This window comes from Bactrocera dorsalis, chromosome 4, assembly GCF_023373825.1.
Source record: "Bactrocera dorsalis isolate Fly_Bdor chromosome 4, ASM2337382v1, whole genome shotgun sequence".
Classification (NCBI taxonomy): Eukaryota; Metazoa; Arthropoda; class Insecta; order Diptera; family Tephritidae; genus Bactrocera; species Bactrocera dorsalis.
This window is the reverse complement of record NC_064306.1, coordinates 40,839,665-40,867,098: the sequence shown is the minus strand read 5'-3', so window position 1 is coordinate 40,867,098 and position 27,434 is coordinate 40,839,665. Positions and strand designations below refer to the sequence as shown.

The following is a 27,434-nucleotide window of genomic DNA, read 5'->3' as shown; positions in this document are numbered from 1 at the left end:
AAACAATACATACAACTTTCCGAAGTTTAAAAGACAGATCATGAGTCCACCTCAAGGAAAAATCTTCTTCTTCTTTGTCTTCTTTTGAGTTAATCCTTAATAACCAAATAGAAATATTGCACTTTAACACCTCAGCCTCGGGCAAAGTGGCAATTCGCAATTGATCAAAATCTGAACAGAGAAAGAAAATATTCAATCACAATAATTTTAAATGCTTATGTGGATTTGAAGCACTGTATAGAATATTACTTCGTCATTTGACTCTGAAGGTCAAATAACATTCATGCGAGTGGACTTCACGCCATAAACTAAATTCGAAGCGCACAAAGAAAAAATAGTCAGCTACAAAAGTGAATACCTTCGACTTGTTATAAATGGTTTATAAAAATTGGATTGATGACTATAGTTACACCAAAAACAGCTTTGTAGAGTAATAAAATCGAGTTTCCCAAATTGTGTTTTTTTTTAACAAATCGGGATTTCTTGGGTAAAAAACAGCCTTTTTCAACAAGTATTTCTCATATAAAAAAATGAAATATTTTAAAATACGCCATTGTGACGCCATTTTCGGTGATCCCTTAGAAAAAGATGCGCCCGCGTTGGCAGGATAACTCCTTAAATCATCTTAAGTGAAAAAATACTTATTTTAGTTAAAACCTTAACTTAGAACTTGGACGAAGGAAAAAAACTGAAAATTGGATTTTTGGCACAAAAAAAATTAAAACTGCAGTAAAAATTTCGCTACAATTTCACGAAGATCGGTTGAGTAGTTCTCGAGTAAACTTACCTACCGATTTTTCGAGAAAAGCTCTTTTAAAGACGGCGCACTTAGCCTAGCTAGCCTCGAGAGCACAAGTTCTCAAGGCTGTATCTCCGAAACTATTACTCGGATCCACTTAAAAATTCAGAACAGTATTCTACAGGTGTTGTACATCTTAATAATATAATAAAAAATTCGAATGTTTGTATCCCGTAAGCCCATGTATCCCCTTAAAAATAGTATAATAAATAACAAATGTATAAATATGAAAAAAAAGCTGTGGATATGTGAGAGTATTTGTATGAAATCAACATTTTTTTTCTCGAAATGCTGTTTTGAGAGCCGGTGACAAATATTTCTCGGAAATAACTGGAGTGCTCTACTAAAAAGTTTAAACGGCTTTTTTTTTAGAAAATTTTTAATAATAATTTTAATAAAAGTCAACAATTTGACTAATCCTTCAATCATTACTAGTATTCATATACTGTTGTTGAACAGAGTAGATATATTATATTTACCATAAAGTTTGTAACACTCCAAAGAAGACATCAGCCTGATGAACTGAGTCGATTTAGCCATGTACGTCTGTATATACGCGAACTTGTCCCTCAGTTTTTGGGATAATAATTTGAAATTTCGCACTCGTCCTTTTCTTCCCCACAAGCTGGGAATTTTCGATATCGAACCACTATGTATAACATATAGTTGTCATACAAACTGAACGGTCGGAATCAAGTTTTTGTGAAAAAAGCTTTTTTAATTGAAAATATATGTTTCCAAAATCCGGCAAGGAATATCAACCAAGACAACGATATAATCTCCGAAGAAAAATTTCAGATCGGATTGCTATAACATATAGCTGCCATACAAACTGACCCATAAGAATCAAGTTTAGTTTTTGTACGGAATTTTTTTTATTTGTAAAGTGTATTATAGGTTCGGTGCCACCGAAGTTAACGTCTTTGGACTTTTATCATTTTAAACGGAAAATTCTTGCTCACTGCCAGACACCATTATTATATATTATATTATAACACATTAAACTCTTTAAATGCGCATTCTTTTTATTTAATTACTAAATAAAACGCTTTTTTAAACAGAAATTGACAAGAAATACGTTTTTTCCGACTTGTAAGTGGATAAAACCGCTTAAGCCATCAAATGCGTGCTCCTATAGTCATCACTGTTACTCTTGAAGGCAAAAAAGAAAGCTGAGAAAGCTTACCAAAAGCGATTTTGTCAGTGTTGAGACAAAAGATAAAAGCTAACGGGATTAAGCACAACAAATACAAACATCACTCGCAAAAACACACACACATCACTACCAAACACCCGCACATTTGAAGGTCCATTTGTTAAATATTTGTATATGTGTAAAGTATATGTACATGTAAATCCAGCTATTGTTAACTATTGCCTGTCGCTTATCTTAGCCAGTGCCTATTTTTCTTAATTCTAATGCATTTTATCGCATTTTGATTGACGTGATTGAAAATTATATATATTTTTTTATCAGTTTCAGCAGTAGTTCAGACGTCATTGCGTCACTTGGCGAAAACTGTTGCATACATTTGTGCGTACGCGCGCAACGAGCGTGTGTTGAGTGGAAACGTTACAGCTGTAGCGCTGACAACAAGAAAAATATTGTATACAACAAATTACTATATACATGCATATGTACATATAATTAACTATGTGTGACATGTAAACAAACACAATTGAAGAACAGCAGCACAAAATGCGGTGGATGCGCGCCTCACAGCTCCCCCCGTACGTAGGTACCACATGTAGAAGATAAAGCGCGTATCAGCTTAAGATAAATGCCAGCAGTCCCTTCTTTCCTAAAATACGAACAAACTCAGCGCTCATTACAAATACACAGACAGCTTTTCGCGCTTTCTCTGGTCTGACGACGTCAACAATGTCACAGCGTCGTTGTCGTCGTCGGCGTCATCGGATTACGAAGGGCTGCTGCTGACTGCTGGCTGGCTGCACAATTATGCGGGCGGCCAACAGATCAGCGCGCCGGTGGATTGCTATCTGCAGCGGGTATGATGGTAATATCCACTTGCTACGTAGTCATATATGGATCTAAATATAAGTATGTATACAATTTTTTTTGTGTATATATTTGTGTGTGTGATATGTGTTTGTGTCGGTGTGTGCGTAGCGGCAAGAATGCTTGATGATTATGATGATAATTGTGGAGCAAACTGGCGGTGAGTGAACGTTTTATATTTTCAGTACGATAAGTGACATGATCAGCTGCAGTAGTGGATAAAGAAGCAACAATTATTTAAGGCACTCGTTAAGGCAGTTGATCAGCGGGCAACGCGCTTAACACACACACACATAAACATATATACTAAAATATATATTATATGTGTATATAAATTTACATGTTGTTGTTGTTGGAGCTCAAATTTTAATTTAAATACTACTTGTCTAATTAAAGTGATTAAGTGCGAGTTCACGGGCAAAGAAAGTGCATGGAAATAGCAGCGTTACAAATACATACATTATAATATATATATATATATATAGTATATAATATAAAAATAAATATACATATAATACAAAAATACATACATATATACATACATGTATTATAATTGTATAAAATTCGCTTGCTGATGCAAGAACAGTGACAAGTGCTATGCTAACTTCGTCTATCGCGTCGCATCTGCTAATCTCCGCTAGATACTTTCTAGTGATAAGCGACGAGTCTTTTATCAGCTCAAACAACGGTTAAGGCTCGTGCGTGCGTATGTGCAATGAAATTTGCGATGTTGACATTATTTACGATGTGAGCTGCTGCCGTCGCTGCTGCTGCTACTGCTGTGAAAGCGACTGCACACAACTTTTATGAAGTAGCAGTTCTTGGTGGAGTCACACACACATATATACATATGTATATACATATATAAATGCAGAAATTTTAATGAATAATAAGCGCATAAATTGGGCATAACACACACAAAAAGACAAGTGCGCGAAGAGAGTAACAAAAAGTGCAAACGAAAAGCAGCAAGCGAAAAAGTTGAACGAAAAAAAAATCAGAAAAAATCTTAAAAAACACAAAAAATCTTAAAAATACAATACAAACGAAAAAAACATAAAAAACACAAAAACGCTCAACAAAACCAAAAAAATTGCAATAAATTTTTAAAAAATCCTCTTTGTCTCGCGCAACGTTTCAGCTGCACAAGTTACAAATTACACGTTACAAGTTAATTTTAAATACAAGCCGCTCTTGTTGTTATTATTGTGCATTTAAATTTTTTTTTTGTTTTTGTATTATTATTGCTGTTTGCTCGCGTTCCACGCATTCAATTGAATGTATCGCGCTCGGTGGCGGCAGCAATGAGTATACCGGCGCGCGGCAAATGGACTTCAGCGACTGCGGTGGCGACGGCGGGCGTACAGCGCAGGCGTGTAATCAACAAACACATTCAACAGAAGTATCTGTTATGTGGGTTTGCCATACATGTACATATAAACTACATATATTATAATACATACAATATATCATTCTATAAACAAACTTGTAATTATTAAGTAATTAAGTAAATGCCTATGTAGCTACATGCATATATACACACATATGTATGTTTGTTTGTTTTTATATTGAAATTTAAATGACACATGTTTATCGACAAATCGTCAAACGAAAACCGGAAAGCAATAACTGCAAACGCTTGATATGACGTCTTCACACGCTGTGTACTTGCGCAGCCAAAAGCGAAATTTTTTTCATATAACAAATAAAGCGGCTGTCGGGGGCTATTGATCTTGTATGATAAGCTGAGAGATTTGAGAGGGTCTATCAGAGGGATAATATGTGAGATTTGGGTATTGAATGCCGGTAGCCATACATTTTCCCAATGACTCACATTCTAAAAAGTTCAATAAGTGAGGTTTTAGAAGAATTGCTGAAATATGGTAGTTAGTGGCTGGGATTATATTGTAAGTTTAAAACAAAGCGTCTCACATTCCACTAAATTTGAATTAAGTCGGACTGGTGCAGTCCACACACAAACCGAATCGATGAATATTTCTTTCCTAGATCGGTATAATCTCTTTTATGTTCATGTGAAGTTCGAAGACCAAATATAAAATTAGTGTGTGTTTAGTGAAGAGTTTATCTGGCGATTTTTACCGTGGAAAGAAAAACAAATTTAACAACCAGTTTTCTTCAAATTTTGTGTTTCTAGTCAGCGAAGTCGGGTAAAATGTTTCAGAAGACTTTTGACTTACTTTATCACGAATACTAACATATCGGGTACAAAGCAGGTCGTGAAAATTGTGAAGTCATAAAAACGAATCGTCATGCGAATCGTCAATCCACATCTGTTCATGACAATTACTTCGAAAAAGTTAAAGAAAAAGAGCTTGAAATCGTCCAGTTGGTATCAGAGAGATACATAGCAGAGGATCTCAAGATGGATTGACTCAAGACTGATATTTAAGTTAATATTTTGATAGTGAAGCATGTCTATGCTAGGTTCGTACCAAAAGAATCTTTAGAAAACCGACGTCGATTAAAGGTCGCAAAAAAGATGCTGACAACTTAGCTGAGGACCCTCATCATATCTGCTGGCGAAACGTGGGTCAATCTAGCGAATTGCGCTTCAAATATGAGCCAAAAAAATAAGAAAATAAAAATTTGTTGAAGCAATTGAAGGTCATAGATACATAACTTCTAGTGTGCCCTCCCCTATATCACATATGGTCACTACGGTCCAGCATCCTGAACAATTTCAATAATCTGCTAGGTGCGACTGAGATGATGTGATACCTGTCCACATAAATGGAACCTAGGGTCTTTAGTCTGCTTCTACAAATTGCTGTGCAATCCAGAATCCTGTTCCATGTAGCAGAAAAGATACTATGCTCATGTTGGACAAGTGCTTCCCGAGCCTTCAATGCCCTGTATAGAACGGAATTTGTCTCGGATGAAGCTCATAGGCCTTCTTAACTTACAAAAATGGTATGGCAAATTGGATTAAATGTTGGCATATCTGAAGTAGATCAGGAGCCTTTTTTGAAGGCGATAATAATGATTTATATTAAAATACGGCAACTGTACCTTTTTCAGTCCGGATCAAATATGTTATACCAGACAGGCTGAAAAGTTTATATCCATCTTATGAAAGTGAGAAGCTACATTTTTGGATAAAAAATGCTACTGTTAGCAAAAAGTAGAAGTGATGATGGTTTATCTGGGCTCTGCACCAAAACCAAATAAGTAATTGATTTGCTGAATTCGATACAGATCCTACGTGCATTAAAAGCGAATCATTTTTACGGACAAAAACATAAAAAAACCCAAATAATTATTTCAAATAACCATGACATGAAATTGATTGATTGACCATTGACATATTGTGATGTTAAGGGAATGTATGAAGGAAGTTCTGTGCCTCGTGAGCTTGCAAAGGACCAAAATAATCAAAGAATTGATGTTTCTAAGGAGTGTTTGGAGATTTTGAAACTGAATAACCCTAAGATTTGGCATCCGTAGAAGGAGAGAAAGACTCGAAAATCGAAGTCATCTGAGTGGATGAAAATTGTATGAATTTGGCTCGAAATTGGTCACGTATACGCTGTATTCTATGAGTCTATTGCCGCGATCTTGTCCTCTTCTTAGATCTCAAGAGAATGCCGAGACTGAGGCCAATTTTGAAGCAAACAACTAATCACACTATTGAAATGTTGAAAGAACGCTATAATCGGAAACGGAATATCGTCCTCAAATTGTATAAACATAGTACTTTCCCAATATTAGTCGGCTCATCTGATTGTGTTTTTACTCAATTCATTCGAGTTTAGACAACGTTGATGCGGTGGGTTTGAAGAATCCTCGGAGTTATCTAAGCATAGATTCAGATAACCAGGCGTTTTGAAAAGAATATAACTTACATATAAATAGAGATATTAGGGCACAGATTTCATGGTATATAAAAAGAAATCTTGAGCGCATTTAGAGATAAGGTCTACTGTAGAAATGTAACCACCAAAATGCGGTTGGACACGAATATGATGCTTTTCACAAACTGTTTGAGATTTTTCTTCGTAATAGACAGAGCTTTGATTCACAAGTGAATGACATTACTAGGCATTTCGCAGATCAGAAAGAGTAGATTGTTTCATGAAGAAAAAATCGGACGGTAAAAACTGTCAACTTTGTTCTCAAAACTTGGCCGAAAGTTGTTTCCTACTTTATTATTTTCATACAAATCGTATGAATTATAAATGAAGACTATTTCGTAGACCCATACGTTCATATCAAAAATACACTAACAAAATCTCACTGATCACAAAAAACAAAATAGCTCACACAATCTAGCCTATCTTCTTCGAGACTTTGTTTACAAACTTACTCGCTGCTCGCCTATAGCAGCTAAGAGATTCAGTGACACGTCAGTTTGTAGCCATTACCTCACTTTGTATTATTAGTTACTAACATATTTGTGTCAACTTTGGTATTATTTCTATTCTAATTTCACACTTTTCTTCGTAACGCTTTCAGGCTTTCCTCGCCACACCTGCCTATCTCTATGGCAATGTCGTGGAATCGGATAAGGATTTAGTGCTGCGCATCTGGCCGGCAATCGTTTATCAAGCCACGGGTCAGATTTGTCGCTCCATTCTTGAACATCTGGATACAGAGTATCGGGGTCGTGAACGTGAGACCACACAATATCGGCGCTTCTTTCTTTGTGCCACGCTCACCACATGCCTCTCGCTAATGATTAGCGGTATATTCTTTTCATCGGCTTGGTTTATTGTTTCAACAACAACGCAAGCTGTAGCAATAGTGTTTTATGGATTATTTGCGGGTAAGACTTGAAAACAATAAAACTCTAGACATCCGACAGTGGTATTCTAAAGATTACCAGCGATGATTTTGAAGCTGTTAGAATTACTTCGAACAATTTGTGCAAAAGTTCCTGAAACTAACAAGTGACATTTGCTTCAACGAATGAAAAATCAGTCTAACCCCTTTCAAACGGGAACGCTGACTCAATAATAACGTCCAACTTATAACTCTCAGTTGAGTCCAGGCTGAAAAATCTCAAAACGAGATACTTTTTTGTACAAATTTCTTTTCCATTCTAATATTTACTATTACAAATCTAAAAATTAATTTAAATTAATTATAATTCTCAAAAGTTTGTTAATTTTATGTTCCTCAACTTTCAGGCATTGGTTCTAGTCTCTTCATTTGGAAGACCCATGTCATTTTGGAAGCGGTACGCCCGCGCGAAGATAAGTTCGTACGCAAAACTATACATCTCTGCGGCGAGGCATTCTGTCAGCTCTTTCTCTCATTCGTCTTCACCAGTCTACGTACACTTTACGGTACAGCGCAGTCGATAGTACTGATGTCCGCATTATTAGTTAACCTAATACCGATCAGTTTAATTATTACACGTCATCGTGAAGGTTCCATCACAAAGCGCATTTCGATGATTACCGCGGAGAGTTCCTTCCCGCCACTGCATCATCAATTGGGCGCATTCCCGCCCAGCATTGCCGATCAAATCGATGGTATTGATGTACAAATGCCGCGAATTTGGAAGAGTCCGCTGCGCGAACAGCATCCGGGGACTGCGACCGCTGCACTGTTTTCGGCTGAAGCACGTAACAACTACATGTTGGCAGCGGACGAGGCCTACGTGACCTTTGTCAATCCAAATGGTGTAGAGATTATGGAAATCATACCCGAGGAAGATGAGACTGTGTCTATGATTCGTGGCAGTTCAGCGACTATAGGAAAGAGTCATAACAGTGTGGCTGCATCACAAAAAATCCATCCTAATGCTTCGTCGAATGGATTACAGCAAATGGATGAGACGGCAGGCGCCGACAAGACAGAGACCGATGTTACAGAAGTCGGAAATTTCGTAAGTAGTATATTGTAAAAGGTATACGATATACCATAACTGAATTTTACTTTCATATGTCCGTAGTATAAATTTCAACGCATATCCCGTTACATAACCACGAATATTTGGAAGACTTTGAAAGAAAAAACTTTTCTGCCACTGCAGCGTGCGCTCTTGGTGCCACGCCTCTACTCAACCACACTACTAATGTCCGCGGACATATTCTCGTATGTAATGTGCCTAACGGTACTGCCGGGATTGGCGGTGACTCATCATGCTATCAAAAATGCAGAAATACCATTTCTCTTTTCGCTTTTGGCCTTCCCATGGATGTGCTTCTCGTTGATGACCCCACGCTTCGGCAGTAGTTTGTATAAACGCAAAATCGAGTGGCATACCTTAGGCAGCGTTTGTAAGGCTTTGGCCCTAATTCGTGAGTAAAATCACAAATTTTAAACATAATTAATATTGTTTATTAACATTTCTCATTTGTCAGTCATTAGTTTCTCCACGTCGAAACTGCAACTGAGTGTATCCTCCGTCCTGTTGGGTTTCGGTCAAGCGGTAACGCTCTTCCTTCAGGATGTCGTCTTTCAGCGCAGCATGCCACGTGCTCAATGGAATGCCATACGTTATCCAGTACATTTCACCAATGGTCTACTTATGTTTGTGTGGGGCGCCTTGGCTCATTGGGTTGTTGTGACCTTTTCTTTTCAGGTGAGTGTACATCTTTAAATGGAGGTAACAAGTCTACGTCGAAACTTTCAGTTTATACGGCAGCTATATTATATATTCTATCGGCGGTTCTGACAAGTTATGAGGTTATTGGTAAGAAAAGAACGTGTGCAAAATTCCAGATCGATGTCTCAAAATTTTGGGACCTAGTTCGCGTATACATACATAGACTTACAAACGGATAGACGGATATGGTACACCATACAAGAAGGTAAAAAATCCCACTATGGAAACTTCCGTGGCTCAATGGAGTTGAATTAACAATTAAGCAGCATACCAAGTACCTGAGAGTAATTTTAAACAGTAAGCTGATGGGTAAAATTAATGTGGAGGAGAGAGCGAGAAAGGCCCTAAACACATATAAGAAAATGCCTTGGTCCACTTGGAGCTTATCCCCTGGCCTCATGCATTGGTGTTACACAGCGGTAGTCAAGCCAATCTTACTTTATGGTGCTCTGGAGTAGTGGACGACCGCTATGAACAAAATTTCATTTAGAAAACCAATGAAACGAATACAGCGTCTCTTTGTTCTCTGCAAAACAGGAGCGCTAAGAACCACTCTAACAGAGGGCACTAGAAAGGTTACTCAACGTACCACCAATCGACATTGCAGTGGAAAACTCTGCGGCGAAATTGGCTGCATTGGGTGAATTCTCTACAAGGACCTTCGGGCATAGCTCAATAAATAGGGGATGGTAGACAAATTAAACCACACGCTTTATTTGGGAAAAAACACACTGTCATACTAAAGGAGGTTGGATAACTCAGAAGCCTGCGACACACTAATGGAACAGATGGATCCAAAATGGCTAATAGAGAGGGAGCCGGAATCTATTGTTTGGAGCTGGATCTCAGGCTATCTTCAAGCTTCCAGAAGCTTTGCAGTTGGGAAAATGGCCGAGATAGCTAACAACGCAGGAAATAACGTAAACAGGATATATACATACATATATACGCCGATTGTCAGACAACAATTAAGGCAATAATCTCACATCGCATTATGCCACAAAATGTCCTTAAAAGCAGGGAAGCAGTAGATGTAGCGGCTGCCTGAAAACGGCTGCATATATACTGGGTTCCAGGCCACAAGGGATGGTGATGAGATTGCCGGGGGGCTGCCGACAAGTACTGGAAAATGAAAGTCACTAAAAACGTTATACAAAGAAGTTTCCAAAAAGGCTGATAGTCGGATCAGGGCGTGATGGAATTCCTCAAGTCCATTAAGGATTATCAAGATTATGTGAAAGATCCCCTTTGGAAAACTCACTTAATTTATACTCATACGGTCTCGAAAGGACTGCCGAACGGCCGTTGGCCTCTTGAAAGGTCACAATTTACTCGCATCACATGGAAGCCGGATGTCCATAAGAGTTGACAATGCATCCAAGAAGTGCAGAGAAGTAGACATAAGAGAGACGCTGGAACACCTATATGCCTGTGTCCAGCACTATCTAGAAATCGTCTTAAGTATCTAGAAGCTTGGGAGTTTATGAGACCAGACGAAGTGTCAAACGTAGATCTCAAGTCGCTTTTAAAGTTAAACTGAACCTCCACCTAGGTTAGTCAGCGAAATATATGGATAATCTAATTTACCAAGAGATCCTTGATCCGAGGACTTATAAAATCCGAAAAATTAACTACGTATGTAAATAAGAATTGAATAAGCAGGGGCTTGAGAGTTTATATTGTAGATTTGACAGGTTAGATTCGACCTTGAATTACCATTCTCTGTGTCTAATTCCGATTAGGTGTAGTTGAAAATAACACAGTTTTAGATTAATTGATCAAAAAATACTCCGATTCACTTCTGACCTTCGGTATTGGGATTGACACTCATAACCTTATAACTTGTTCGATGTAGGACGACCACGTTATTGGTGCAATATTTATTAAGACAATTTTTGGTACCAGTTTAGTTCCACGTGAAAATCTGAACGCTGAACGTTAAATTAAAAAAAATCGGTTTTTTCGGCACATGTTGAGGTAGACCGAAATTCGTGGGTGTGAAAACTTTATTATACCGCCTCACAGGATGAAAAAATCTTGTCCAAGGCCATCTAGAAATTGTGTACATCTATGTAGGTAGACAGTTCTTTAAAAGAAAAACATAAAAATATTGATTAATCGAAGGACGATAAACGTGAAATTGGCACAATAGAAGTAGTGCCTAAATGTCGAGAAGCTCTAGTGAGATTGTATCCATGCTTATACGAGTACAAACATGGATCCTAAAATCCCACAAGAGCCTACGAACTTCAACAAATATCGCGTATTAACTAGATAAACTTATCAGGGGGTTGTAGTTCTGTGAAGTCTAAATTACCAAATTGGGGGACCACAAATTTTTTGATCCTTGAACGTATCTAATACATACAGAAATTTGGAGCTTACTGTATTTTATAAAATTTGCATGTTTTGTACTTTTCAGGCCTCTGTGGGTTTGGCGGGCATGGTTTACGTTATAAGCATGATCACTTGGAATATGATTTTTGTCTGCTGCAACACGAGAGATTGAAAAAATTCGACAGTATTTACGATTTTAAGCCAACTGGATCTTATAAAAGTGTTAGCCCTCAAGTACTCCTGCGCACTTAAATAGAAATTTATGAAATTCTTTGTAACTTGTCATAGGTATATTTGAGGTTAGACTTATTTTAAATTGTTCCTCACAAAAGTGAAATTTTTCAAATATTGTAATTATGTTAAAGTTTTAAAATCAAATAACGAATAAAAATTTAAAAATTCTGAGTTTAAGATTTTTTTATTGTGCAATTAAATCAAATTTAAATTTCTTTAATTAAGTACATATCTATGTACACATGTATATTCTCACAATTATGTAATTTTGTAGTTATTTAATAATCTAAAAAAAAATTAATTTTGTTGTTGTTTTTTTAATAAATTTTATAAAGTACATCAAAGACTATATAAAGTTGAATGTTTAAATTTTTAATACGTAGGAAAAATAATTAAATATCAAGATTAATACTGATTTGAGGAACTTTCAAAAAAACATTTCTCTTCCTCTTTAAATTTATTTTTTTTAGGATTGTTCAATTATGTATATTCACAAAGAAAATAATTTAAATTGTATTCATCTTATTTAAAACGTTTTAAATTATTTTCTTAAAAACATAACATAGAACAAAAAACTTCATCATCATTAAAGTTGACAACAAATATTTACCTGAAAATATCCTATGAGAAGCGATTCCCAGGGTTGCTTATTTAGTTAAGAAAAATTTTACATGTGGCAACCCACAAATAAATAACCCCGAAAAATTAATAATTTTTATAATTCAAATTGAGCAATAAGTGGTTGACTTACACAAAAATAATTTAAAAAATATAACAAAGCTGGGAAATAATTAAATTGAACATAATATGTAAAATTTTACAAATATGCAATTGCTAAATAGGGAAACAAAAATTACCCAAGTGGCAACAAACGCGAAACAAGCAGTACTGCCAATCGTAAAAAGCCGAATTCCATGTGTCACTTTTCACAATTTTTGCGAACAGCAGCGGCTTTTTTTCTCAAGCGTAAAGAGAAATTTTCGTATTGAAACGCAGAAAATTCTATATTAATTAAACTAGTGTGTGTGCTATTAAAGTAGAAAAAGTCTTTGTATTGCATTTAATTACTAGCGAGCAAATAATTTGTGCAGCAGTCGCTTGAACGCTTATAATACTATGTATGCATCAATACTAAAAGCGTGAGCATCGAAAACGAGAAAAAAAATTGTCTTGTCGGGGTGAACCACTGTAAATGGCTAGAGAGATTCCGAGTTCCAATACGGCGCATTCCATTCGCGTTCACATTGATGATGTACATTGAACATACACCTTTGGAGGATAATCTGCAATTTTTTGTGAAGAATCACATTCCCGCCAGTGACGCCAACTCAATACTGGCGCATGTACGCGACGTTGACGAAACTACTGCAACACAACTGCAAACGCAGACGCAAGCTAACGTTGCCTACTCCGGTTATACCGGACGCTTGAACGTGCTCAAAATTAGTGAAGCTCCAAGAAGCAAAGTTCTAAACATTGCAGGACAACACGAGCAAAATATTTATTTAGCTAGAAATAAAGTGTCACCGCCAGGTGTCACCAACCGTAACACTGTATCACCAAAACTTAACGGCATTGGTAAGACAGCATACGAAGAAGAGGAGGGGGAAGAGAATGAAAAATATGAATTAATTGATATTGTTGATGAACAAGAAGAAACGGTCGATACAAAAAAACATAATAAACAACAAAGTCTGGAATCTGAAGTGAGAGACGCTGAAACGGAGCACACACCTGCGACAGATGAAATTATTATACAAATAGAAGACGAAGAAGATAACTACGAATACTGTGTACAGCCTGTAGCCAAACAGCGCAAATATAGTGAAACTAAACAACCAAATAATAAAGTAAGTCCTTGGTGCTATATATTAAATATCGATTTTAAATATCAATTTTGTTTATAATGACAGGTTTTTGGTCAACGCAGACAGCCACCTTGCGAACCATCGCAAGCTCGTAAGCGACCTTTACGTCCCGTACCGGCAGCAATTCCAATCACAACTTGGCAACACGAGTTAGAATTACCGCCATTAGAACTCATACCACCGCAACCGCGCCGTCAGCGAGTTTTGAATGGTAATTTACCACCAATTCAACCACAGCGCAGTGATAACACCGACAGGTTTACTAGTAGCTATTATTTGACTGAGGACGACGTCGAATACGCCGGAGGAAGTTACGCAAACGGTTATCGTGAGCGATCGCAAGCCGAAGAAGAGGCTGAGGATATATTAGCAGAGACAGCAGAAGACTACGAGGAACACTACACGCGGCCGGAACTAACACCGGGACAGCACAACAACTCACAGATGGGTATCGATATATTCAACAGACTACGACGTTTGTTGAACTTAAACACCAATTCTACAGGCAACACCCAAGAGGAGCAATCACGAAAAAGGTATACATGACACAAAATACTTTTGGAGTATGCATAATAAATAAATTCGGAACTGTCTTATTTATTTTTTGATATTCAAATTTTTGTTTTAGATCTGGGAACTATTCAGCTGATGCCAATCCACACCCAATAAAATATAAAAAAGTACATAATCGTTTTCCTAAAATTATCACTCACAGATTGGATGATGGTAAGTGTTAAAATGATTTCTCATCACGCTCAATCTTGAATCTCCTGTCGTTTGCAGCCGATTTTGAAGTGATTTCTACTTTTCCTCAACACGAGAAGCAAATGTTGTCATGCAAATTGCCGAGCAGTGCTTCCAAAAATACAGTAGAGATGACCCAACGCAAATCATTACACTCCATTGGTTAGTTAATCTTGATCGGCATGCAAACTCGCACGGGAGAGCCTTGCTTATAAAAATAATATTTTCAATTATATATTGCAGAAAAACCCAAATACCGCAAATCTATGTTTACCGCGCCTACAGTTACGCACCGTTTGATTAAGAATACGTCATACGCCGATGTGGAGTTTTCCGATGATGATGAACCGCAATTGATAAAAGGTTTTGGCATCGGTATGGTAAGCGGGTCGAACTCAAGCGATATGCGCGCACGTAAAAAAGTACCACATACGTACAATGTGCCGATTCTGTGCGAAAGTGATGGCGCTCGAACCACGGTGTCAAAACCGCCACCACCACTCATTGAGCCGCGCACGGGTAGTATCCTAGCGACGTCACTGATGCCGGAGATCGATTTGACAAAGCGCAAAACCATGTCTTACTCGGATGTTTTGCGACAGAACCTTCAAATGCCCGGCAGCGGTGGTCATGTGCTGGGCAGACGCTCCGCTAGTTCGGTATCCTCCTCTGGCGCCACATGTAAGTGTCACAAATTTGTATGAATATTTGTTGAATGAAATTTTTGTTAATTACTAAAGCTGCATCCAATGGTGGACTGAATATTTTGGGTAACATGCGCTCCAATATGTGGTCGACCAATGCGCGTTCCATACTCACGCAAGAAAAAGAAACCGAAGAGCACGTCAAGTATCAGCAACTATTAGAGCAGGTTGTGCCCTGTATATATGGCGCTTCCGAGACTGCAAATGTGCGTACATTAGAAAAGCCAGCATTCAGTTTCGATGCGCCACAAAGACGACGCAGTACATTGCAAGAGAATAGCAACAACCAGAAGCCAATAACTAATCAGCGACAGTCACTTACACTGCAAGATAGTTATGCGCGCGCTTTGAAACGGCCACCACTCTCGTCCACCATTAACCTGGATGATGATGATGATGACGAAGATGAGGAGAACAATGCGGATGTTACCTTTGTAGGTGTGCAGCAACGCCGTCCTGTGCGTAATGGTCTGTCAACAGTAATTATCGACGATGACGATGAGATCAGTGAAATAATCGACTTGGATGATGATGAGCAGCAAGTGGTGTCGGCATGCACAAAACTAAATAACCAAAATGCGAGTGGCACAAAGGATAAGAAAAAAAGTGCATTGCGGCTGTAAGTAAACTAACTGCATATGTTCGTAGCAAAAATCAATTAAATATATTTTTTCTAATGCATAGTCCCTACGTTGAACCGGTAAATACGTTGCAAGAACGTTTCAACACTTCACCGCATTTGAAAGCCAATTGGTTGGAGGCGCTGCATACAAAATGGACTGAAAAGAAGAAGAGTCGCCTGCAAGAGGTCAACGAAACTGTCAATGTGTAAGTGCTAAGCGCACATATAGCTTTTCAAATGCTTATGTTTATGTTTTTGTTTCGCTTTCTTAAATTAGTGTGGAGAAGTTAACAGCTGAGCGGCGCGCAGCCGAGTTGGAAATGCATGAACGTCTACGCAAAATACAAATAGTCGATCCTGATTTGCTAGTGATCGATGACTTCCCAGAACCAGAGGTTGAGGAGGAACCTGAATTTATCGAATTAACGCCAGAACACCAAGCCCGCATAAAAGCGGCTGTTATAGGTTCATCTGATCAGGTATATAGTATAAACTACTATAGCGTAGCAATATCGTTGAAATTAATATTTTATTTTTCGTAGCTTCTGGTCTCCAAATTCAACTTGAATATTTGCCGTCGCGATATACACACATTGATGGGCCAAAACTGGCTAAACGACGAGGTTATCAACTTCTACATGAACCTGCTCACCGAACGCGGTGAAACCAAGCATGATTCGCACGGTTTACCCACGGTCTATGCCATGAATACATTCTTTGTGCCGCGCCTACTTTCAGCCGGTCACAGTGGCGTAAAGCGTTGGACGCGGAAAGTGGATATATTTTCCAAAGATGTAATACCGGTGCCGGTGCATGTCGGCGGTGTGCATTGGTGTATGGCCATTATTCACCTGAAGAATCGCACCATTAAATACTACGACTCCATGGGCACACCAAATCCGAGCGTGTTAAAAGCACTCGAACAATATCTGAAGGATGAATCGTTGGATAAGCGAAAGCAACCGTTCGACACGAGCCAATTTGAAATTGAATCGGTGCGTGATGTGCCGCGTCAAATGAACGGCAGCGATTGTGGTGTATTCAGTTGCATGTTTGCCGAGTATATAACACGAAATCGGGAGATAACCTTCTCGCAACAGCATATGCAATATTTCCGTCACAAAATGATATTGGAAATTGTCAGTGGCGAATTGTTGCAGTAACGCGACAATAAAGCCGGCACGTCAAAAAATTATATCAGCTGAGAATTAGTTTAACAAAAAAAAACACAACATAATGAGGTGTGTGTGTATGTTGGTGACACGTGAAGGAAGGCAAAAGGCATAACACGTTTCCATAAAAGATATTTTAAAACTTCACGCGTGCAATTTGCAACGAATGCATATGTCAAGGCAACTTGCAAGCAACAACAAATTCATGCTGGCTGTTGGCAACACCTACATATGCAGTATATATAAAAAAAAAATTAGTTGAAGTGAACGCATTGGCGCATATACATAAATAAATTTTCATTTGAGACAACAACAACAAACGTTATAAAGCGCGTTCGACTACATACAACAAAACTACTACTAATTTATTGCTACTATGCATCAATTGCTGTCGGTTTTTGGTGTTTCTTTCTTTTCTTTCAGTTTAAACAAAGATTCAATAATGCAGTTTACATTAAATTGATAATTTCGCGCAATAATTGCACCTACTTACTCTACTATTAATGCTATTAGTATCTTAATTACAAAAAACAAAAAAAAAAAAAGATTTTGCAAATACAAAATACGATATAAATATATAATGTAATGTTCTATTTAAGTTTCTGTGGTAACACGTGTATTTTTTAATATTGGAATATGTTATTTATGTATTGCGTATGCAATTTCTGGTTTGCTATAAACGCAATCGTCATGTAAATTTGCTATAAAAAACATGCAAGTCTTCGGTTGCGTCGCAAAATTCAGAAAACGCAAGAAGTGTGCAGAGAAAGCACAAACGCTTTTAATTTCTTAAAATATTTCATTATAAAGCAGAGAGCAAACAACACTTGGGTTCTTTAAAAACAAAAAAAAAAAATTAAAAAGAAACAAAAAAGCAGCGGAATAGTTATAATTTCAAATGGCAAGCAACCTACTACATAATTATTAATTTATCTGTCTAATATAAGCCGTCTACAGTTATAAGGTAGCATTTCTGAATTACTTACATACATACGTATAGTTTTAAAGAATAATTTGTATGTCACTGATTTAAAGAATAAATACTATAGAAAAAGATAACATTTTGTTGATTTTCTGCAATCGTTTTTGCGTAAAAAATCGATATTAATCGTGTTTCTCTACTTGCAACGGCGTTTGCTGTTTCGTTAGCAAAATGTTTACGCTGCAACTTGTTCGAGTATTTGGTTTGAAACAGTGCTTATTGGCAGGTTGGACGCAACGTGTTTGACAACAGCATGTTTGAGAGTGCAGTGGGTACTCGATAATGCGCCTATTGTTGTATGCTAGATGGTATGTTATTGTTTTTGTAGTGACAAAAAGTAACCAGCAGATTTTTTTGAAAAAATACTTTTGAGTTGGCAGTCCTAGAGTGGATAAAATTTGGGACTGTTCCGGTTAGTCTGACATGACTGTCATGCGAAAGGCATGATTGATCAATTGATGATATAATATTGATAATTTGGAACAAAATCTTCTTAGTCACACGAAGAACAAATTGACAGAAAAAGTTAATTATTTCTGACGCAATTTGACCCGAAGATTCTTACGATAGAACGAGAAACATTTCCTTGGAATCTTTTGTTTTAAAATTATGCTACGGACTTATTAAAATGAGTTTAGGAGTCCAATTTGTCAAGGAGGTATTCCACATATCAATGAACAAGTTAGTGAGGGTCGTCAGACTGCTGAAAACCTCCAATAAGCCACTGTAAACAACAACAAAAGCATTCAAAATGTTTAGTGATCCACATAAGATGTGTTTGTTCATGTTTTCATAATCGAGTGAGTTATATAACTAATATAATTAAACCTTTGGTGTCTCGTAAACAAAATCCGAAGTTGTCACTTAGACATCTCATCCTTCAGATTGATATTTTTCTATTTCTAAATTAAAATATTCGCTACTATGTAAGCTCAGTCGTTCAACAAAGATTCTCATGAATAAAAAAAAGAAGCGAGAGCGAGAGAGATAGATGGAGAGAAAACTACTTCGAAGTTCCATAAATCTGCTGAGTTTCGAATTTCGTTGGGGAAAGTGTAAAAAAAAAGACAAAAACATTAGCAATTCTGTCAGAATAGAGAAGAAATCTTTCTAGGAACGACTGAAGAACTCTATATACCAAAGAGATACAAATTTCAGGGTTTGGATGCTCTAAAATAGAATATTACTCTATAAAATTTTGAGAAGATGTGTTCTAAAGAAATGTTAAGGATAGACGTTCCCGAAAGAAACTGCCGAAAATACGTCACATTATTCGAAAGCTTCATGGACATTAGCTTTGCATAAACTTTTAGAAATCTGTGAATCAAGCCTTAAATACAATACCTCACGACAAATACAACATACGGAAACTGAATACCTCCAACAATAAGAATATGTAAAAGAAGTAAAGAGGATGAATGAACTTCGCAGGGAGAGGTTTTAAGAAGAACAATATCATATAATACAGTTAAACTACCCTTATCCGAGTCACCATAACCCACAAAAAACTTCTAGTTAGAAAGACTTCGAGTTTTGGAAGGAAAGTTGTATAAAAATTGACTTCTATTGCAAATTCAACAGTTCGAGGTATGGAGAACTTTGTTAAAGAAGTTCGACTTATGGAAGTTTAACTGCATACGTAATTTAAAGGTAGCCTTATGAAACGTTTAACAATTTTGATCAAAATATTTGGCAAAATAAAACTTACCCAAATAGTTCGAGTTCTGAAAGAAAAACATTTAAAATTAAATTAGTACAAATAAATATATAAAATTCAGCAAGTAACATAGTCATAGCATAAACAATTAAATAATAATATATAGAAGGCCAATATGATAAAAAGCAATTATTAATTTAAATTTGCTCGAGCAGTCGATTTTATGGATAGGATCAGCTTAAGAAACCAGATTGTACTTAGTTACCAGGTCATATCGTGTTTATGTGCTGAAGCCACTAGAGTTTGAAGGCTTTCTAGATAGATACATGTATTCATGACCCGCTTAACAGCTTTTAAACAATTGTCCCCGAGATAAAGCAATTTGAAGGACACTAGTTTTGAGATTTAAAAAAAAATTAATAAAGGTTCATAAAAGGTACTTTAACTAAGCGAAACAAACATTCGTCAATGGTTTACAAAATTTGTTAAAGGCCAAACGCGCATTGAAGACGATGAACCATGATGTTGATCAAGATAGTGGACACTCTAAAAACAAAAAAGGAACTTGTGGACATATCGTTAAAGAAAATTTCGTTGAAACCGCCTATTTGAAAGCAAAGTACCAATTGTACTACAAGGAATGTGCTCAAAACATCGGTGTAGCAATTGAACAGCTCCTAATGAAGAACCGAGTTCTGCTTTAAAAAGGTATATTCTATTAAATGAAACAAAAGAGAAAAAATATAAAAAGCTGAATCCAATTTTTGTCGGGTTTCAAGCATAAATCGTCCGATACTATTGCACTTTCACGTTGGATATTCGTACGAAGTTTATCAAACGTCGCAGGCTTGTTGGCATAGATCGTGGACTTGACGTAGCCCCACAAGAAATAATCTAACGGCGTTAAATTGCACGACCGAGCCATTTGACCGGGCCATTTCGTGAGATGACACGTTTACCAAACTTGTTTTTCATTAAATCGATTGTGACATTCGCTGAGTGGCTTGTGGCGCCGTCCTATTGGAACCATATATTGTCCAAGTCCACATCATCCAATTTGGGCCAAAAATGGATCATATATCTTTCCATGATGAAATGGCAAATTTTACTGCAAAAAATATCAAAAGAGTGGGAAAAAATCTGGTGTCGTTTGCTGTAATTATCGTTGTCTTTTTGTAGCGTCCCAAATGAAAACAACCTGTTAAAAAAGTTTGCAAAACAATCTTTATTTGGATTGGATAGTTTGTATTTATAACAGCTATATGCTTTAGTGATATGATCTGAATAACTTTTTCGAAGATCAATTCTCTCTTTAGGGAAAAAGTCTCTGCCAAATTTAGTGAAGATATCTTGTGAAGTAAAAAAATTTTCCATACAAAGACCGGATTTTGATCGATCAGTTTGGCAGATATATGTTATAATGGTCCGCTATCGGACATTTTAGCAAATGAGCAGATTTTTGGGAAGAGAAGGATGCGTTTTAAATTTTGAATCGATATCGATATAATAACTCTGCCCTCCTTGATATACTTAGTTTATGGTTTTCAGCTATCCTTGAAGATACGCTGGTTGATTGACCTTGGTTACAACTGCCTAATCAAGCTTCTACCCTCATTTTCTTAAATACTTCAACGGAGAACACTTTCTTTTAGACCATATGTTCTAAAAAGCCGATTTATTTGATCAGTCGTACCCAAAATACCCGCTGTGGCTCGCTGAATGACCCAATATATTTGCTGGCGTTGAGCTTTCAAACAAAAATATGTGTGTGTTTTTTTTTAAATTGTTGGTATAAGTTTTGTACCTGCTTCCTACATCAAAAAACGAATGAAATGCACAGGCAAACAAGTTCTAATCCAAACATGAAAAATGTTAGTTTGATTATATACTGCGGTGTTTTTGTTGTCATGTAGTACATACACACATATGCAAATATACAAAAGTGTATATAAATGTATTGGAGAATTTCTGCTTAGAAGCTTGTTAATTGCGAAAAGACAACACTGAGCAAATGCCTGACTAATGACGGCATCATTGTCTGCCTTCGCAGTATTTCTCGTACATTTGGCGGTAAATCTTGCGAAACAAGAGTCAAAAGCGTTAAGAGACAACGGTGCTTGTTTATTTTGTATAATACTACTCATATAGTATAATACTATATATGTATGTACATAAATATATGTATATGTATGCATATGCGTGTTTGTGAAAATGTGTGTATTCGCATCTCAATTTAGTTGATAGTTTTGGAACAGAGTGTATTACCTTATGAATACTGTACATACAGACACACTTGCTGACAAGCGTTTGTGTGCCTTACTGCTCGCCTTGATTTACTTAAACACAATATAAAAAGCGTCTTTATGACCGACTAAACGAAAGTAAAATTCACAATACACACACACATACAAATGTATGTATATTCGTCGAGAGAAGTTCATTTGTATGTATTTGTTCGTCAAAATTGTGATCGATCTTTTCGCTCTAAAAATTGTAGGCGGACGAGTGAACGCTCCTACACGTAAATTAGAACTAGAATAAAATATTTCCATTCATGCTATCTGGAAATGTATGGGTGTGTATTATACCCTTAACAGAGTATATTAAGTCTGTCAGAAGGTTATAACGCTCAGAAGGAAACGTCAGACATCCTAATAATATACATATATATATGTATATAAATGATCAGCGAGACGAGCTAAGTCGCTTTGGTTATGTCCTTATCTCTGAGCCTCTGTCTGTTTGTATATAATATAAGCAAACTAGTCTCTCAGCTTATGAGATATTGATCTTAGGCGAATTTTGCGAAAAGATCTTGGCCTACATCCTTACAAGATCAAATTGACACAAGAACTAAAGCCGCTTGACCACCAGAATGTCGTATGTCCGCGAATTGGGCTGAGCAACAACTTGAAAATGATCCGAATTTTCATTGAAAAATCATCTTCAGCCATGAGGTTCATTTCTGGCTCAATTGCTTCGTGAATGAGCATAACATGCGTTATTGGTCAGGCAGCAATCCACATGTACTCCATGAGTCTGGCACGTTCCTACGAATGGGAACCGCTACGGCATACATATTTTTGGCCCGAATTGGACGATATGGTCTTGGACAATATGTGGTTCCAACCGGACGGCGTCAAAAGCCACACAACATATGTCACAATCGATTTATTGAAAACCTAGTTCGGTGATTGTGTTATATTACGAAATGGCCTAGTCAACTAGCCTCCTCGGTCGTGCGATTTGACGCCGTTAGACTATTTCCTGTGGGGCTACGTCAAGTCTATGGTATATGCCAACAAGCCAGCGACGATTGGTGAACTTCGTACGAATATTGAATGTGAAATTGCAGCTGAATCGGCCGATTTATGCTTGAAAAATCGGATCTCATACGATTTGGTCAATCAAAATCAACTTTTTGCAAAGAAATTTTTTATATGTGAAGAATATTATTTTGTTTCGGTGCAACCGAAGTTCACCTTTTTTCTTGTTCCTAAAATTACTTGCAATTTTGCTGCTTGTAAGTCTTTAACTGTGTGCATGTGTAAGTATTTGCTCTAGTTTAAAAAGCTCCATTGATCGACGGCAGAGAACAACTAGCGCGGTTTGATTGTTCTCTCTTCATCAATATTAAAGATATATCTTTGATCTCGAATACATACATACATATATACTAACAAGTATTAGCGTCTTTATTTTGCTCAACTATAATCGCCGACGAGATCACTCATACGCTTGAAAATTGTTTTTGTTTCGGTGTTTTGCTCAGCGCCCATTCGCTCAGCCACTTAAATCGCCATCGTCTCGCTGATCACACAGAGCTGATCAATTTATAATGAATGAATAAATGAAACGAGCGGTGTCTTGCAGATTTGCAGTGGGATGTATGCGCTTATAACATGTATGCATGTATGTATTATGGGCGTTTGTTTGTAATTATCTTGTACTATATGTGTATTAAATGAGCTCAGCATCATCATGTGTTCGAAGAGTTTGTTTGTTCGTAAGGTGAGTGGCAGAATATTCGCCTCGTAGAACTTATAGACAATTGCAATATATACATACATAATTATGTTGTTGCTGATCGTGTTGTTGCGCTTCCAATTCGCGTTTTATTGCTGCTTGCCACATCGAAGTGTAATTGTGCCCATATGGTCTTGCAACATCTGCGCAGAATTAAGTTTGCACACATATTTATAATACAAAATGCATATGTATGTATGTATTTCTGATTATGTTGTGGGACGATGCACTGATTTCATGTATAATCCGAGAGAGCTAAGGTTTTTTAGTTAAAATTCGAATATTGAATAAATATAGATAATGAAAATTGCAGAAGTCCAGACGCTGAACTCAATTCTCGACGGTTTTCAAGCATAAATCGCCCGATACGGCTGCAATTTCACTATCGTTATTCGTACGAAGTTCATTAGTCGTCACTGGCTTGTTGGTGTAGACCATAGACTTGCCGTAGCCTAACAGGAAATAGACTAACCACGTCAAATCGCATGACCGAGGCGGCCAAACTTGATTTTCGATAAACTGATTGTGACATTCGCTGTGTGGCTTGTGGCGCCGTCCTGTTGTGGTTCCAACCATACCATATCATCCAATTCGGTCCAAAAATATTTAGTCATCATTGAGCGGTAGCGCTTCCCATTCACAGTAATGTGCCGGTCTTGATCATGACGGTAGAAATATGGCTCAATGACGCCGCCGGCCCATAAACCGCACCAAACCGTAATTTTTTCGGGATGCAATGGTGACTCATGGAGTACGTGTGGATTGCTGCCTGACCAATAACGCATATTTTGCTTATTGACGAAGCCATTCAGCCAGAAATGAGCCTCATCGCTGAAGATGATTTTTCGATGAAAATCCGAATCATTTTCAAGTTGTTGCTCAGCCCAATTCACAAACATTCGACGTTTCTGGTGCTAAAGCGGCTTCAGTTCTTGCGTCAATTTGATCTTGTAAAGATGTGTGCCAAGATCTTTTCGTAAAATTCGCCACAACGACGTCACGGAGATGCCCAACGCTTGGGAATGACGTGTGAGAGAATGTTTTGGGTCTTCCTCAATTGATGCGTTAGCGGCAGCAATATTCTCGACACTACGGGCACTTCTTTGTCTCAACGGCACGGGAACATTTTGTACTGGACCTGTGGATTCAAATTATTCCACTAGACGTTAATTGTTGATCTGACAGGACGATTATGACGACCATAAATTTGACGTAGCGCTCTTAAAGTTGAGGCCACTGAGTCCGAATTTCGGTAGTAAATTTTAATAATTTCGACTCGTTGTTGGATCGTATATCTTTCCATGATGGAATGACAAACCTTACTGAAGAGAAATGCCAAAAAAGCGGAAAAATATGTCGTCGTTTGCTGTCCATATCGCTACCTTTTGTACCGTTCTTATTGAAAAATTCGTTATATTTTGTGTATAAAATGTTCAATAATTAGTTTTTTATTACAAAATTTCTGTACATTGGTGAATCATCTAGTATTAAAATTATGTGCAAAGCATCTTTTCGAATCACCAAATATTCGACAATACTCTTTTTGAGCAATATAATTCAATTCTAAAGAAAGTGGGAAGTCACGAAGGCGGTTTGCTCTTAGAGGTAATAATGAGAGTACGGTGAAAAATCTTATTCAACGGACTTGCGGTATAAAATTTTGTCCAAAATGACGAATTATGTAAGCTAAAGTGGAGTTCTGAATTCTCATAATCCCACGCAAAGAATACAGTTTCTGAGTCATTCCATACAGTAAGCAGTTATTTCCTCGGAAGAAAAAACCCCCTTTTGATGACGACCATGGCAAACGCATTAAGAATAACGATTTAAGAGCATGTATCTGAAATATCCGGTCCCTTAATTTGGAAGGTGCCGCTGCTCAGCTAGTTGATGTCCTCGTTAGAGTGAGGGCTGACATCACCGCCTTCCAAGAAAAGCGATGGACGGGACAATGACTGAGGCGAGTAGGTCCGAGTGGCATTTACTACAGTGGCCATATAAAGGAGCGCAAATTCGGTGTGGTATAAATGGTGGAAGAGAGACTCCATCGCATTCACCCCGGAGGATGAACGTCTAGCCCGGATCCGCATCGAAGCGAAGTTCTTCAACATGTCGCTTATTTGCGCCCACACCCCGATAGAAGAGTAGAACGATGTATCCAAAGATGCCTTCTATGAGTGTTTGGAGGGCACCTATTAGAGCTGCCCCCACCACGATGTCAAAATCGTGCTTGGCGACGTTAACGCCAGGGAGGGAAAAGAAGATATCTTTGGCACAACGGTCGGTAAATTCAGCCTTCACGATGAAACATCCACAAATGGGTTGAGGCTGGTCGACTTCGCCGATTTCGTGGCCCGAAATATACTTAACTTTAGTACTAGATTCCAGCACAAGAAAACTTTACCTGGTTGTCTCCTGAGCGAAAAGCCACCAACCAGATTAATCATGTTGTGATAGACGGAAGACTTGTAAAACTTTGGTAACCTGTTTGTAAGTTTCAGAAGGAATTATCTTAATCAATCGAGAAGGTTATCTGAAAGCTGAGCAAAGTTCAACACAGCGGAAACAAGATTAAAATTTTTGGATATACCGATCGGAAATAGGCATACGAGTATAGGAGTACTTTCAATACTTCTAATTGAACGGATAGATGGGAATACTAAAGTATTAATGAATAACCAAAATTTGATCGAATGTAATTATCGTATTGGCCATACAAACTAAAATAGAATTTTTAGGTGATCTATTTAAATTTATAACACATATTATTTCCATAAGCGCCAACAATCACCGCCAATCATCGCCAATAGAGAATAGTAACAACATTATAAGATTGCCACCAACGCTAGCCAAGCAGTCAGCAACCACCAAACACTAGCGGCTAGCTGCCGTCAGCACATACGCTTTACTAAGGGACAAAGTGAGCAACTTCTGCCAGCGCCAACAGCGCGTCGGCAGCGAGGGCAGTGGCAGCAGCAACCTAAACAACAATCATAGTGATAGTCGCTGCGCTGCAGAGTATCCAATTCGTGTGCGCATGTGTGTGCGCGTATGTGAGACAAGTCAACGGCTACGTTAACGTCAACGTAAGCGTAAACGGCGAACGATAGCTGTTGCTTCCAAGTTTGTGCACGGAGAATATTTAGTTGGTGTTGAAGTCTCATGGTGGTCGGTCGATTTAGTAAAGCTGAGCAAGAAACGTACGAAAGCGCGCATATTGAGTTAGTTACCATACTTTTCGAATAATATTTTAATATTAGACAAAAATTGTGATGTGTGAAATGCTTTAGATGAGCGAAGATTAAAAAAAATTATAAATTTATACTACGAAAATGGTACTTATGTGAATTGAAAAAAAATATATATACATATATAAAAATTTTTTTATACAAAAATACTTATATATAAATATAAATCAGTGGCACACTCGTATGCTGCCAAAGGTAGAATATCTGTTTGGAACGAGGCCGTTTTCGAAAATATTTTAAAATATCACTGTGCAGTGCTGGAGCATTTCGTGTAGTGTCGATTCGAAAATTTATTTTTAAACCGTAATTTTTTCCCTTTTAATGTGTTATATGCTGCACGCATGTATGTAGATATGTATGTGCATGGCATGCTGCGGCACAGATGTGTAAATAATGTGTATAAAACACCGTTGAATGCAGTGCTTTAGCCCAAAATAGATGTGTTGA

The 27,434-nt window shown here is 37.5% G+C and overlaps 3 protein-coding genes across 9 annotated transcripts in view; all 3 read left to right on the top strand.

Annotated features, from left to right (window-relative positions):
* The first annotated feature begins 3,001 nt into the window (after nucleotides 1-3,001).
* On the top strand, nucleotides 3,002-12,135 carry LOC105233604 (uncharacterized). Its single transcript, XM_049455503.1, has 6 exons — nucleotides 3,002-4,249; nucleotides 7,293-7,602; nucleotides 7,967-8,670; nucleotides 8,737-9,085; nucleotides 9,149-9,369; nucleotides 11,816-12,135. The coding sequence occupies exons 1-6, from the start codon at nucleotides 4,124-4,126 to the stop codon at nucleotides 11,900-11,902; spliced, it is 1,797 nt and encodes a 598-aa protein (XP_049311460.1). The 5' UTR covers nucleotides 3,002-4,123; the 3' UTR covers nucleotides 11,903-12,135.
* Nucleotides 12,136-12,879: 744 nt separating this feature from the next.
* On the top strand, nucleotides 12,880-18,128 carry LOC105233605 (uncharacterized). Of its 2 annotated transcripts, XM_011215725.4 has the most exons (9): nucleotides 12,880-13,814; nucleotides 13,878-14,368; nucleotides 14,461-14,558; nucleotides 14,616-14,738; nucleotides 14,820-15,257; nucleotides 15,317-15,899; nucleotides 15,965-16,108; nucleotides 16,180-16,381; nucleotides 16,445-18,128. In XM_011215725.4, the coding sequence occupies exons 1-9, from the start codon at nucleotides 13,212-13,214 to the stop codon at nucleotides 17,063-17,065; spliced, it is 3,303 nt and encodes a 1,100-aa protein (XP_011214027.2). In that variant the 5' UTR covers nucleotides 12,880-13,211; the 3' UTR covers nucleotides 17,066-18,128. The 2 variants fall into 2 exon arrangements, with proteins under 2 accessions (XP_011214027.2, XP_011214028.2); XM_011215726.4 differs by lacking the exon at nucleotides 14,616-14,738.
* An 8,706-nt stretch (nucleotides 18,129-26,834) lies between these two features.
* LOC105233606 (integrin alpha-PS2) overlaps nucleotides 26,835-27,434 on the top strand; it is an 87,835-nt gene continuing 87,235 nt past the window's right edge. For 2 of the 6 annotated variants that reach the window (XM_049455477.1, XM_011215727.4), the window contains exon 1: nucleotides 26,835-26,960. The gene's annotated coding sequence lies outside the window, so the exon portion shown is untranslated. Of the gene's footprint in view, nucleotides 27,075-27,161; nucleotides 27,291-27,434 lie in introns of those variants that run through there. The other 4 variants (XM_049455474.1, XM_049455473.1, XM_049455476.1 and 1 more) reach the window with 4 other exon arrangements.